Here is a 14,378-nt window from a genome sequence, read left to right as displayed (position 1 = left end):
GCTGAATTATTTTCTGTAGCGGTTTAAGTCGTCGTTATCAAACTCCTGAATGACAACATTTTCCTAGATGGCGAATATTTATCCTTGCCATCGATTCCCTAAGCAGCCAGGGCGGTGGGTGACGTGCAGGATTACCTGCCGCAACGCGGGCAGCACTGCTGGTGTCGCTGGGATTGGTGCTAACGGCCTCGCGGGAAGCCTGCTGGGGGTTTGGAAGGTGTCCGGTTGCCGTTGGGATTGAGCAGGATTTAAATCGTCCCCCTCAGTATTTTGAGAGGGTCAGGTCTCCTGGTCCCTGCGCTGGAAGCCCCCTGTGCTACTCATAGCACCTGATAAAAGGGTGTCAGCAGAGGGCTGGCGAGTTTATTGGAAGTACAAAAGGAATTAAAGCAAGCGGTGGAGATCTGCAGAAGGACCTAATGAGGGGGAGGTGATCAGGCAGGGGTAATCAGCACTGCGAAATGCGGGGTCCCGTCCCAGATGGGGAGGAACGGGGTGGGGAACCATCGCTGCATCCCAAGTTCCTAGGGTGCTACCTGGGAGGAAAAATCATGTTATTTGCTGTATGTTTATTGTAACTTCACCCAGGCAGCTGCCCGTCAGCCCCGGCCGGAGGCAGGGCGTTGTCATCCTCCGTCCCCTTCTCCTCCCAGGTGGTTTGGGAGAATTGTTCACCAAAAAAAACCAACGTACATTGGGTAACTGAGACAGCAGAATTTATCTGAACCTTGTGAGCACTTGTTAGCATAATATATGAGCTTTCCTCTTGCTCAGGTACACGTATCTAGATCAATATGGTATTCCTTCTGATCGCTATAACCTCAAAATCTTTTAAAAAGGAGAAAACCCGCGTAGCTCCAGCAGCTAAGGATGCAGACGATCGCAGCGTGGCTGACAGCAATAGGATCAAATCACAAATGCCTTCTCAAAAATTGAGTCTTTGTTGATTACATGGAAAAACATTTAAAAAAAAAATTAAATAGTGGAGATCCAAGGATCTCTTCCCATGTGTTTCTCTTTCCTCTCCAAAGCAAACCTTGGCAACCACCACAGCAGGTATTCCGGTGTGTGATTGCCATCTGGAGCTGTTCAGGCTTCCACATGGATGGCAGCAGTAGGGGCCGAGGGGTTTTTGGCTCAGCACGCTGCTCATCAGGACACCAGAAATGCGCCTGCATCGCGTAATTTCTCTTTACATGAAAACCAAGAAAATAACCTGACAATGAACAATCTAAGAGGATGGTGACTCTCAGCGGTTTGTGTTTTCCTACCAGTACCAACCAGGGATTTCCTAGAGCAGAGAACATTGATTTTTATTTTTATTCCGAACAAACAAGCTGAAATCCTTCTGAAAGACAGATCTAAGAAAACTTCCTTTCCAGAAGTTTTTCAGTATTTTCCAAACAAAAATCTGCCTCACTCACCAACAAAGCCCAGAACCATGATTTGTAGCTGGGATCCCGCTGGCATCACATTCCCAGCCGCGTAGTGCCCAGCGCTCGGCACCAGTCGCCCGCTTCCCCGCGCGCACGGGCTCCCGCCTGGCTGAGCTCAAAGCCGTCAGGAGCAGGAGCGATGCGGGGGCAGAAAATCGCACGGGTGGCGGGGTTCCCGCTGGAGCAGGTCTGAAACCACACCACCTGCCTGAACAGTTTGCTGGCGTTTTCTGAGCATCTCCACGCTGCAGCTGGAAAGTCCTCCCAAATGGTTATGACTGGGTTGAACTGATGTTTTGAGTGCATGGTTGTACAGATACAGACAGCATTGCCAAATTGTACATTTTCATGGATCGTTTTGTTTTTAAACTTGTTGCCAGAGATCTTATGCATTTGTTTGTTGAAAAAAAGAAAACCAAGCAAAAGGTGAGCAGGCCACGTTGAGAAGCATGAAGGTGGTACTTCTTGGAAACAACTCTCTACATGACACAGACCTTTGCTGGTCTTTTATTTGCTCTTTCTGCTTAACTCATGAGAATGAAATATTGCCTGTGTAGTGTTCACACAGTGTGGTACATTAATTTCAAACTTTTTTTTTCCCTCATAATCCTAGCCACACTGAATTAGAAAAAAAAAACCAAACAATTTCCACTCCCTTTGCATAACACAGAAAAAATACTTGTCTCTTGCTACAACCCTTTCCAAGGAGCCATGACGTGGAGGAGTGGAGAAAGGGCTGGATAAAGTACCTTTCCTGCTGGTTAAGGGCTTGCAGACCCCATGGAACTCATGGGGTGGTCACAACTCTTGTCTTGCACAGGACAAAACCCAAGGTCATGATAGATCTTCCCAGTGTCTTTCAGCACCTGAAAGACAAAACCCATGGTCACTGAAAGTGTTCCCAGCGTGTGGATATGTAAGTGCTGGTGCACTGCCGTCCAGGCAGGCAGGTCTCCCTGGAGCTTTGAAACCTCAGGGTAGAAGGTCCCCCACCATGGGGGCCACCTGGGCTGGGCTGGCCCCGCTTTGGGCAGGTGAGTGGACCAGGTCCCCTTGCAGTCCAGAACCACAGTGTTAGACAGGCACGGGTAAACGGGGAAGTGAGCTGGTATGCTCTGAATTCTGGGGGTTTGGGGTCGGTACCCTGCATCTGGGAGCTCTGGGACCTGCCTGCTCAGGGCGGTGTTCCCCAGGAGCTCAAGCAGCACATCTGGAGCAACCTCAAATGCACCGGCCACATGTGAACTAACAGTGGAGAAATGTCGAAGGGGTTCTGTTGCAGTGTTCACGTAGTTCGTACAACTTGAGGGAAGTGGTGGGAATGCTGGTAGGCAGTCCTCGGTCCCAGGATGGGTGGAAACCCTGTAGACCTCCTCTCAGTCATGGGCTTGTTTTTGGCAACCTCCGCTGATCGTGTGTCTGTGCAGCAGAATTTCATTTTCTTCTGTCACTCAGGCTTTTGTATGGTTTATCTCACACAAGCTTTGCTGTTGGTTCATCCTGGGCATTTTTAGCTGTTGTTCTTCTGAACATTCCAGAAGCACAGGCTGAGCTACGAGCTCTGTGGTGCTCCAAGGAGCTGCCGGTGCCACATGGTGCTGTAGGAGCAGGGGCAAAATGTAACCGGATCACAGCCCTTCCCGTGATCAGTCTCATGCAAAGTTGTATTTCAAAAGTCTCAGCTGCACAAACTGCTTCATTTCTCAGGAAGGAGTAAGTTTTATATGTCCTCATTTTTATGGAGTAACAAAAAAAGAAACCCTTTTTTTTTCCCTATACAGATTATGGAGCAATATTCATGCAAATTGGCTATATGTTTATTATCCCCTTGAAATTGTAATGTTACCAGTTGGAAGTAAATGGATTTATTGATTGGTTCAGTGCAATCATTGCGAAGAGGAAGGTGAAGGCAGAGAGTGTGTCTGTCAGCTGTGGGAAACTGTAGTCAGTCTGTCTGCCTGACTCGGGGTTGGACGTGAGTGATGGGCGAGAGAGAACGGGTTCTCTGTTCAGTCCCACCCAAATCGTCCTCACGCGGTTTTGTTAAAAGTTGAGACTTGTGTGTAAGCGCGAAGAGCGCGCGTTTGCTCTCCCTGGGCTGTGACTGCTGGGTTCCTGCGCGATGCCCTACGCGTGTCGAAGAGCAGCCATTGGCGGTGTTGGTGAAGGCCACGTGTGCGATGGCGCTGACCCGCCCGTGTGGGGAACCGGGCTGTCACTCTGCTCTCTCACACATCCAACGCTTCCTTAGCGTGGCCGGTTCCCGTAACAGATTACAGTCTCAACGTGCGGCGCTGAGCGACGGGTGAGACGATGATAGAAGCAGCCGAGAGGCAGTCAGCGTTTTACACGAACATAAACACCTTACAGCAACATCTGGAGAACTGCTTGGGAAAAAACAAACAGATCTTTATTTATAAGTTTTGTGTCTTGGTTTTTATAGCATTTTTATGATGCACATAAATTATTGTTTAAAAACAGAAAATGTAAAAGAAATTCCAGAGAGAAGGCGGTTGCTGTTCAGCCTTTCCTTTGCCAATCCCTTTCCTGGGGAGGTTGGCGTGGTTTATTTCAGCTTACGCTTGCCTTTCACTGGCAACTGGAGAAACGGACAGTCACTTGTGATCTTTATTTGTACCTGTAGTTCTCAGCTTAAAATATTTGTTGCTATTTACAATGTTTACTATACAAAAAGACAAAATATTTACTGAAACAACTGTACGTCCAGTGTGATACTGAAAAGTCACGCTGTTACGTGGTAGTTACGACTGGCTCATAACTGCCAAGCTAAGTTTGTTCTTTGAATATGCAAAACGAGATCCCAAAGGCCCGATGGGGTTTCTGGGCGTTTGCGGAAGGTGAGCGGTGCTGGTCATGTTCCCTTTGCTTTGGACCCTGCACCCCAGCTAAGGGGGGTCCTTCCGGCCGCACCCAGTGGGACCCCGCGGCCTCTCAGCCAGCACCGCTGCTGGGCCTTCCTCTGCTTTCTTCCAGTTCTCAGGTTTTAAATACATCTTGTACGACACTAACACTTACAAATAGTTGTACTTCATGTTGAGTAAATGAGTTGGAAAACCAGCTTTTTTCAGTGTGGGATTGCTATTTCTGCATGTCTCAGTTGTGTTTTCTGCGCCCGATACGCACAATATCTAACCGAATCTGCTGTGTGGGATGGTTCTTACACTGCTGGAGGAAAACGTGGCTGAATGTGAATCGAGCTGGAAAACACGCGCCAGGCTGGGCGTAACGTAGCGCGTGCTGAAGAGAAGCGGCGTTAAACAGTCTGTGGATCTAGATGCAAATATCCATTTTACAATTCTTTTTTTTCAGTTGCCCCCACAATTCAGGAACTTAAATCCAGCGGTGTGGTGCTTGGAGGGAACGGCCTGATACGGTGCGAAGGTGCAGGAGTTCCTGCCCCGGTCTTTGAGTGGTACAAAGGAGAGAGGAAGTAAGTAGCTGGCGCTCGCCGACCCGCTCGTGCTGCTGGGGATGCTGCCCGCCCGCGGGGACCCGGGTGAAAGAGAGAGGAGACCGCCGGGCTGGGCTTGTCCCCCATGGTGACAAGTCCAGAGGGCTGTCTTGAAATTAATGCCAAGTTTTAGGCAGCAGGTGCTTGGAGGTGTTGGCTCCATGGCTTTTGGGGGAGTTTCTCAGTATCCTTGTGGTTGTAGTTTCTGTGCTCAAAAATGAGGCGGAATCAGGCTGTCCATGGCTGGGCTGTGGTAGTGATAATTCCAATAACGAGCCTCAGGTTTCAACATGCTTTAGCAATTACAGCCTTTTAAGTACAACAAGCAGAATGGCACTGAAAATGCCTACTAAAAAGATTTCTTTTATTTTTTTTTTTTTTTGATAAATTCACCTCCATAGGTTTTCCTGCTAGGGAATGTTGGTGTGGGAAGGTTGGCTCATGAGCAAGGCTTTCAACCAAACTTTAACGTGTACGAATTTCCACCCAGTTGTGCCATTAGTGGTCTAGACCACAGGTTTACAGTCCACAGACTCGAGCAGAGCTGCTGCACACCAGAGCATCTGAGAGGGGGTCGGGGAGTGCTCGCAGCTGGAACCCTAAAACCTGACCGCGTGCTTGGGTTTGGTTCACAGTCAGCGTCACTTCCAGGGCGTTAGTGCTGTGTAATGGTAACAGGCATCTCTTTAGGGTCATCTTTATTTTTAAAAATATATTTATTTTTTCATTGAACAAGTAGATTTTTTTATTTGTTTTTAATAGGAAATTTTATTTTACAGCTCTTGGCTTATCTGAGAGCTTGTGTCTGTTAAGTTTACGTGTTGGTGCACAAGCAAGTGGATATTGTCCCTGCTAAGTGACTGCCCGTAGGCACCTTCTAGCTCCTGGAATTTCCTGTTTAACGAGGGCTGGGTTTCTCAGCTCAAACATCCCATTAAACCTGGGAGCTGACGTGAGAATATTAATGACCTTTTTTTCACAGAAAGCCATCTGTCAGCTCATTTCTCACTGGCCAGCTGCTCCCCTTTATGAGCGCTGGCTGCCCGTCTTCCTTCGTTGAGTTTTCAGAGCAGTGGTAACTATTGCACTTTGACCATATCCTAAAGCATCCTCTGGAACAATATAATTGATCTTTACTATATATAGAACAGTAATATTTTTTCTTCTATTGGCAAAATTCATCTGCATCCTATTTCCAAAGATGCATATTAGCTTGTGCACGTGTGAGGGGGGTTGCAGCAGAAACGTATTTTGTACAGAATGTGTTGTAGCGCAGGTTTTAGCACTCTGGGTTCAATTAGCCGTTTCCAGCCTGATAATCACCTTTCTACTTATAACACTGACCAATTCCTGTCTTCATGAGCGCATTCAGCGCCACGGCAGCAGCAGGACAGACTAAGCAGAGCCTCTCAGGACTCCAAATTTGTACCTTCTGTTTCAGTCGGCGTATCACCTGAGGCTTGCTGTAATCAGCGAGAAATGTCCTGTCCCGTTGTGTCTTACTGCTCAGATATTCTGTCAAATCTAATGGTCCATCCTTGTTTGTTAAACTGTTCCTGACAGATATGCTAGGTGTATAGGACTACAGAGGTACTGGGGGGTCTCTGAACTTCCGCCGCTTGCAGGAAAGAGGAAAATGCATATCCGTGGTTTTTTCCCTTTACCTGGGGATGATGGAAAGCCAGCACAGAATGAGCCCTGGGCAGCCCAGTCGTTGCTTTAATGCAAAACGGAGAGAAGTCAGCTCTCATAGGTAGTTCAGAGCAGCACGTACATTATCCTGCAGATAACTTGCACGTATACTACAAAACTAAACTTACACACTGGGAGTGCACACTCTGCTGTATTTTCTACTCATACGATAGGGATAATGCTGTTTTCATTACTTAGTCTTGGATTAGGGCTTGCTTTTTTTTTTAATCTGGATGAGTCTTTGAATAAAGGAGCAGTGGGAGTTAGATCTGAACCCCCAAGTATAGGTTCAGTGTCCAAAACAAGCCTTTTGGGTCTGTAAACTGTGTTGTTGTTACTTAGATTAACGTAAATCCAAACCCTCATAATTCCAAGCTCCAGGGATCATCTCATCATAAAATAGCCATTAAAATTAATAAAATCAGTCAGTGACTACGTCCAGTTAAAACTACAGGTCTTTGAGGCGGAGACCCTGCCCATTGAGCTGGCCCAAGCCCGAGAGCCGCAGGCCGCGGTGTGGCTGCCCAGCGCAGGCCGTGCACCTCCGCTCTCCCCTTGGAGCTGGGGAAAGGCAAGGAGAGCTCTCCCGGGCAGGTTTCAATCTGTTTAGCACTTTTTTTTTTTTTAGCACATCTGTCAAAAGCAGTGCCTTGAACCCCATGTGGGAGCTGGCTGCACAGACCTTGATCCGAGGGTAGCCCAAGATGGGGAGGGTGGTGTGAGTTGGGGACAGACTGGAAATTTGGGGGGAAAGTTAGTAAAAGCATCTTAAAATTATAAGAGTGTGGCTTCTAAAACTGTACGAGGATTCCCTGCAGAGAGGGGAATAGCTTCACTGTGCCGACTCCCAGTCTCTGAAACTCACAACCGTTCCAGTACGTTATGTTAGAGGGTTACGCAGAAATTACATCTCAGACATTAAACAGCCACAGGGAAGAAGCCCAAAAGTCACCTGTCTAAAAATACCAATTCCCTTATCCTTGCCAAAGCAAACAAGATGTACGTTTGAAATAAGAAAACTCATTATAATGGTTTAATATATTAGAATAATGTGAAGGTATTCAAACATGAAACCAAAGGTGGGTGCCCCTCGGGGCTGGCACTGATGCGTGATCTTCTTTGGATGCATAGGCGTGATCTCTGGAATAAAAAGGAGATCACTCTTCCCTTTACAACCGGTGGTACGAAGCGGTAAGGTGAAGAAATCTGTAGGGTGGCTGCACGCAACTTAAAATGCCGTTCCAGCCTGCGAAGTACCTCAGTAAAACCCAGACAAGCAACAAATGCCACGTTCAGTCAATAAGCTAAGCAGAGCGGTGCTGGGGAGTAATTAGTTCAAAAGTAAATGCATCTGAGTCTTACAATTGCAAATGGAAATCCCCAAAACCTCTGAGTTTATGCTAACTAACGCTGACTCCTCGCTCCGTGGCTTATTGATAAGCATATCTCTCCGATTCCACTTACTCCACTTCCAGTTCTGTCCCCCCACTGTCACCCACTTCCTAGCAGGGACGTGGAGGGAAGGCGACGCCGTCCAAAATGTGCTGGCAGGAGCGGCACGAGGACGAGAGGGGATCTGATGGGGAAGGCAGCAGATCGCATCAAGAAGGCGCAGTTAATTTTTTTTTTTATATGAATGTCACCTCTGATGGCGCATGGGGTGGGCAGAAATCCCAGCACCGCATTGTTTTCCAGACGTTGTTCTCAGTTGCCGCCGCGCTGATACGGCGTCACCATCTGCAAGCCGCGGCGTGCTGGCACCAGCACGTCACAGCAGGGCATGCTTTGGAGGGAAAGGGGCTCTCGGGTTTTTCTGCAGGACAGGCAGAAAGAGGAGGGACAGACATTGGCAGTTTTGGAAGGAGAACATCCATTTGCAGAAGCACATGTGTAGGTTGAAATGACAAACTTCTGCTTTTCACAAGTCTGGAGAAAAAAATGAAACTTGTAACTGCAGTGTTCACCCCAAACTAGGCATTTCAATCCCATTTTTAAATTTTTTCTCACAAAACCATGTGTGTCCATGTCCTCTCCCTGAGCCGGACCAGAGTCCTTTACAGCAACACAGGCTGCACGGGGAAGAGAAACGCCCTGTACGCGCAGCAGCGGAGAGCGATCACACGGGAGCAGAGGCACCCCTGTAGCGACGAGAACTGTTCCATCCACGACACGCAGAAGCGTAACTAATGATAGATTTGGAACGTTTTCAGACAGAATGCTAAAAGATTGCACTCGTTCCCAGGATATACGATGATATCTTTCAATATATCAAAAATTGTGCACTTAATCTAGGACTCTGCTCTTTATGTGAAATGTAAGGAATTACGAGTAACCAGCTGCAGCCAGTGTTTAATGACACAGTCACCCTTCTCAGCGCCCTGTCTGATCAGCCACGGTTGGCTCACAACAGCAGCATTTAAACTGGTCGCCTTCCCTTGCCCCGGTGCAGCAGCGGTGCATCTGACGTGGCTTTGGAAGCAACATCAAAGGACCCACACAGTTCCTGTGAAATTTGGGGTGGGAAGCTCAAAGCCAGGGAAACAGAGTTGGGTGCAGAGAGCGCTGGTTTGGCTCTTTCCGACACGTCGTTACCTGGTTTCTGTTCAGGCTGCTGCCTCAGGATGCAGTGCTGCTGCAGAACGTCTTTCCTTATTGCAAGTCTAATTTGCAGCTGTAGAGGCCTGAAAAATAAAGTGTGGTCACAACCTTACGTAGTCGTATTTCTGGCTGCCCAAGCCTCATCTGCCCTCAGCTGGAGGTGTGTAAGAACACGAGCAATCTCCAGAGTTTGGAAAAAACCACTCTGAAAGACTTACCCTAGTACCTTTCCGCACAAAACAGGGTATTTAAGTTTTTTGTTAAGTTTGCCCAATTTAAAATCTAAGCTCTCCATCCTCTCCCGCAGCCAGGCAGGCAGGGCGTCAGTCATTATTTTCTTTGGACTGTAGGGTACAGGCAGAAACTGTTCCCCTCAATACCCACAGCCCCAGCGTTGCCCGCGGCCTCTCCGATCTGCCGCTGTGGTAATTTTGCTCACCAGACTGCACTGGCAGCTTGCAAACAGCCTTCTGTGCCGCCAGCTATGTCTGTGAAAAAGGAAAGGAAAAGAAAAGAAAAAAAGAAAATTATTGCTTATGGTATATGAGTTATAGAGATTTTCTTTTTGCTTTCTAGACTGATCAATGGTCAACAAGGAATCACTATTAAAAATTATAGCACAAGATCACTTCTTACTGTTACCAATGTGACAGAAGAGCATTTTGGCAACTATACATGTGTCGCTGCCAACAAGCTAGGGACGACCAATGCCAGCCTGCCTCTCAACCGTAAGTAACGTGGACATGCGGCAAACGTTCATGGTTGTGTGTTTCCACATACATGGATTCAAAAGCCAAAAAAAAAAAAAAAATCTAGTTTGTTTTTTCTTTCCTGGTTTCTTCACAAGGCATGTAAATACCATTGCGTTCCTCAGTACTGGGAAATAATGCACCTGGTTATTTATTCCGTGCTGCAGGGTTTCTGTTCTGAAAGTGATGGCACTTTTTTGGCATATCGATGAGTTATGAATCGACAAAAAAAAAAACCCAACTAAACCCAACCCGCCGTCGTGGTGTAGAGACAGAGTTAGCGTGACAAAATCGTTCTGCCCAGAATAGCACTAATGGACCACTAAGGTACCGCTGCAAATAACGCTAAAAACTTTCAGCTAGCTTCAAGGAGTTTACCGAGCTGAATAACCGGGGTGTGCCCTGCTCACGGGTCGGTACAGAGCAGTCGCAGAGAGCACAAAGTTCAATCTTCTGGAGAAGTCAATAAGCATTGTAATAGGGCAAGCGATACACTGAGATTTTTAGCAGGAAGGTTACCCAAAACGGGGCTTAGATGTCCTGCTGGAAAGAGATGTTTTGATCTGTGCATTTGTACTGTTTCATTTGTTGAATATCTAGCCATCTGTTAGTGGCCTCTGAAGAGGTTTGCGGTTGAACTTTGGTGCTAATCTGTTCTACTAGCGATAAAGCTGAAAGACAAAACTTAGGATATATCCTACACGCTCTTCTCTACATTAAGATATTCCTTCTTGAGTGGAAATGTAGATTTTCAGTTGCATAGTTCCTAGGGTTATTGCCTTCTAGCCATGAAGCTTTCTTCTGAATATACTTCTCATGGGATATGTCTTGTCAGGATATTCTGAATTACTGCAGAAACGAGGTAATAAGGGAAACAATGCTACATCTATTTTAAACAGAAAATGCAAGGAGTGAAAACAAAGGAATATTATGCCAGAAGCAGACATTATTCGGTGTATTTGCAATTCAGAGAAGGTGAAATGTAGGTTTGGTTTAATTTTGAACAGGGCAGAGCTGAATCTGTCTGAGTTGCTGCCAGGATTTTAGCAGTTCTAAATTGTTGAAGTACCATGTAGCCGCCCTTGAAAAGCACTTTGAGATGCAGAGGTTGAAAATGTCATGGGAGTACCAAGTACGTTGTTATAAATAACAAAACCAGCTGTTTCCATCACAAAAGAGATGGGATGTGTGAAGCAGAACAGTCTGAGAGAAATCAGAGAGAAATCTGGGTCTAATCCTGGTTCATGGAGTGGAACGTGGGGGTGATGTCAGCTTGGAGGCTTGACTGCAAGACCAAGATGAACTGTCTTATTTTAAACTTGATTTTTTTTTAAATCTAGACAAAACAAGGAGAGGTTTCTGAAAGGTGGTGATCTAGATTTTGGGTGGGAGTGAAGATCATTTGGTGGAGTTTTTTCCTTGCTGGTAATTTGCATTAATGTGATCTAGAAAAAGTACCATTAAAAAATAATAATAATTTTTAAAATCACAGGGTAGCAACTTATTAAGTATGTACTCTTTAATCCTTCCGAGAGAATTTTCTCTTGTGAAACGCTACTTGCATTTTATTTTGTTGGCAGTGATAGCTGAACATATGCGCTGGCTCAGGTGTGTGTGGGGGAAGTGTTGGCGGTTAATGGTTGGTTGCAGCGTTTGCTAGTCGAATTAGGGTTAAGTGTCATTTGATCATCGTGTTCCTTGATAAATGTTAAAAATTAGATGCTGATGTCTTATTTCCGCATATAAACTGTTAATTGCATTGGTGCAATACAGTCCGAGATGCGGAGCGGCTGGAATAGAGTCGCTAGCGCCGCTGCCCGTAACGGCCGCGGTTCGGGAGCCCCGCCGCACGCCCCGCTGTCTTCCCGTGCAGAGCCACACCGGGTGCGCACAGACACGGGGTGGGGGGGGTATCAAAACAGCGTGGCGACGCGCAGCTCCAGCGGCAGAGCCTCCTATCCTGAGCGTGAAGCCTGCACACCTCTGCGGTTAGGTACTGGCACCCTGCCCAATATCACTAAGTAATTGCTAATTGGCTGTTTCTGTCTGCTGTTGAGGGGTTTTTAAAGAAAAATGGTTATAGCAGAGTTAGAAAATGGGTATTTTCCTTCTTTGCACATCGCCGTATAATATATAAATGGCATCGTAGCTGTGCACAGCTGGGAGCCTTTCTCAAGGATGGAGCTAAGCATATTCTCCGTTATTGGTGTCTGCATCCTATGCAGATATAAAACTCAAAGACACCAGAAAAAGGAGTATGTGTTCTGCTGCCAAAGGGCTCGAGCTTTCAGTGATCCATAAATGCAACCTTGAGCTAATGGAAAGTCATAAAGCGGGTAGAGAGATGTCAGGACAAGGTAAAAGCTGACTTTGTGTGGCTGTGACATGGGCTTGAGCAATGGAGGCAGTCGATTAGTGGAGCTGTACCCAACGGTGCCCGTTGGGTGCGTGGGGCAGGAGGGGAACTTGTCTGGGGTACGGCTGCTCACCCGTGGCCAGAGGACAACCCCACTGCTGCCCTGAGCCAGGGACGGTCAGCAGAGGGTCACCCAGAGCCACTTCTGTCCCAGGGGACAGATAGCCAGGTCAGTTTGCAGAAGAACCTCCCATCTGGGGAGTTCTGAACATCCCAGATCCCACAAACGTAGCGAAATTCATCATATCCCCGACTGAAGACTTGTTGGCCAAGTCTAAGATCCAGCTATTAATAATAAATTCAGCAGCTGTAAAATAGAAGGACTGAGCCTTGCAGGGAAAAATACAGAGAAGCTGTGGTTCCAATAAATTAATAATGAATGGCAATTTGCTAATTATTCATGGCTGAGTCCTCTGCATCATCCCAATGTGTTGTTTTTTGTGGATAAGTCTATGAAATACGTGATTGTCCCCGAGCACCCGCACGAAGCATGCTTGTTGGACAGTCCCACCCTGCCATCTATGGGCCTAAACCATCAGATGTTTAGTACAGCCTACCCTGGCTTTGCCCAGAATTTCTGGTACCTAAGAAGAATGTAGCCCTTTCCAGTAAACAAAGCGTGGATTTGCTGATTCATTAAACCCAGGAGACAGAGCGATACAGTGTGTACCCAGGGCAAGAGGTTCCATCTGCAGGGGAGAGGAGCCAACGGGGAATGGAATAGCCCTTCTTAAATTAAGCAGATTTTTTTTTTTTTCAATCAGCACAATCTTACTTCAAGACAGAAGGCATTTTCCTACAAATAAATTTGCAAGGCCATTGTGAGGGGAGGGAGTTAGCACTGACCATTGGCACCAAGGTAGGTTTATTCAACTGGTTTTCTCAAGCAGCCAAAACTGAGATGGTCTCTGCTGCCAGAGCAGCACCGTCCTTACAGAGATGTCTCATCCTATCAATGAAGATCAAGGTGTAGCCGCTGCCCAGCCCCTGCTCCCCGCAGCGGGACGCCAGCTGAGATGCTGCCGCCAGAAGCCCTTGGCGAGCGGCTGGAGATGCGGGGCCAGGCGCGGGGCTCGGCTCTGCTCCGTGGCACCGCGGATCCAGGCTGTGTGAGTCGGGTTGTAGGGTGCATCGTTGTAGTGGCTCGCTCAGGGGTGCAAGGCTCACCCCACGCCTCTGCAAGACCGACAGGCACACCCATCCTCATCTCCTCTGCCCGAGCGCTTGTTAAATTAGGGCAGAAAACGGAGCGGCTGTTGAAATCCCACATTTTTAGCCCGTATGTAGGTTTCCTTTGTACATCTATAGAAGCTATAAATCTGCTTAAGAGACTGTTCATAGAGGCATTAAATCCATTGCTACGTGTGTGATCTCTGTGTGTCCCCTGAAGATACATCACCCATAAATGTCTGGATGCATGTAAGCCGTCACCTCGCAGAAGGCAAAAATAATCATTACTTCTCTAGTAGATATGTGTGTGTTTATTCTCAAGTAAAGGAATTATTTCTATTTTCTAAAGCCCATCTCCTGTACATTCCCTGGTACTTTCAGGAACGCTATAAACATCTCATCCGGAAAGCGGGACCTCTCTTACGAAAGTACAGAGGAAGCATCCATGTCCGTTACAAACAGCTGCCAAAGGAATTCCCCCCTTTAAAGGGCGGTTATGTGATCCACGGGTGCTACTGACATTCAGGTTTATACAGAATTCATAGATATATTATCAGTAATTATTCAAAAATGTAAATAACTTAACTGTGAAGAGCTGCAGAAAAGGTCAGCAGTGGCATTTGGAAGGAGAAGGAGCACAGCAAGGTGTGTGGGAGATGTATTTTCTGTGCTAATTTAATTGCTGCAGCTAAACAGAACTACTTTATTAAATAAGCATCCAACTGTAAACTTACGGTTAGCGCAACACGCTTATAATCTTGTCTCAAACATTTCTACACACCAGGAAGTGCCAGACCGTGCCCTCAGTTTATATGTGTTGATTGCACTGTGTCCTGGTTCCTACA

The 14,378-nt window shown here is 46.9% G+C and overlaps 1 protein-coding gene across 4 annotated transcripts in view; it reads left to right on the top strand.

Moving 5' to 3' along the window:
- NEGR1 (neuronal growth regulator 1) overlaps positions 1-14,378 on the top strand; it is a 726,879-nt gene that overhangs the window by 190,048 nt on the left and 522,453 nt on the right. For all 4 annotated transcript variants that reach the window (XR_015259134.1, XR_015259132.1, XR_015259133.1 and 1 more), the window contains exons 5-6: positions 4,767-4,887; positions 9,775-9,926. Coding sequence is in view for 1 of the 4 variants with exons in the window: in XM_086752860.1 (XP_086608986.1) it covers positions 4,767-4,887; positions 9,775-9,926 (273 nt within the window). In the remaining 3 variants the exon portion in view is untranslated. The remainder of the gene's footprint in view (positions 1-4,766; positions 4,888-9,774; positions 9,927-14,378) is intronic.

Source organism: Chlamydotis macqueenii, chromosome 8 (assembly GCF_036417535.1).
Source record: "Chlamydotis macqueenii isolate bChlMac1 chromosome 8, bChlMac1.mat, whole genome shotgun sequence".
Classification (NCBI taxonomy): domain Eukaryota; kingdom Metazoa; phylum Chordata; class Aves; order Otidiformes; family Otididae; genus Chlamydotis; species Chlamydotis macqueenii.
Note: the sequence above shows the minus strand (reverse complement) of the source record. Positions and strands in the feature narration are given on the sequence as shown.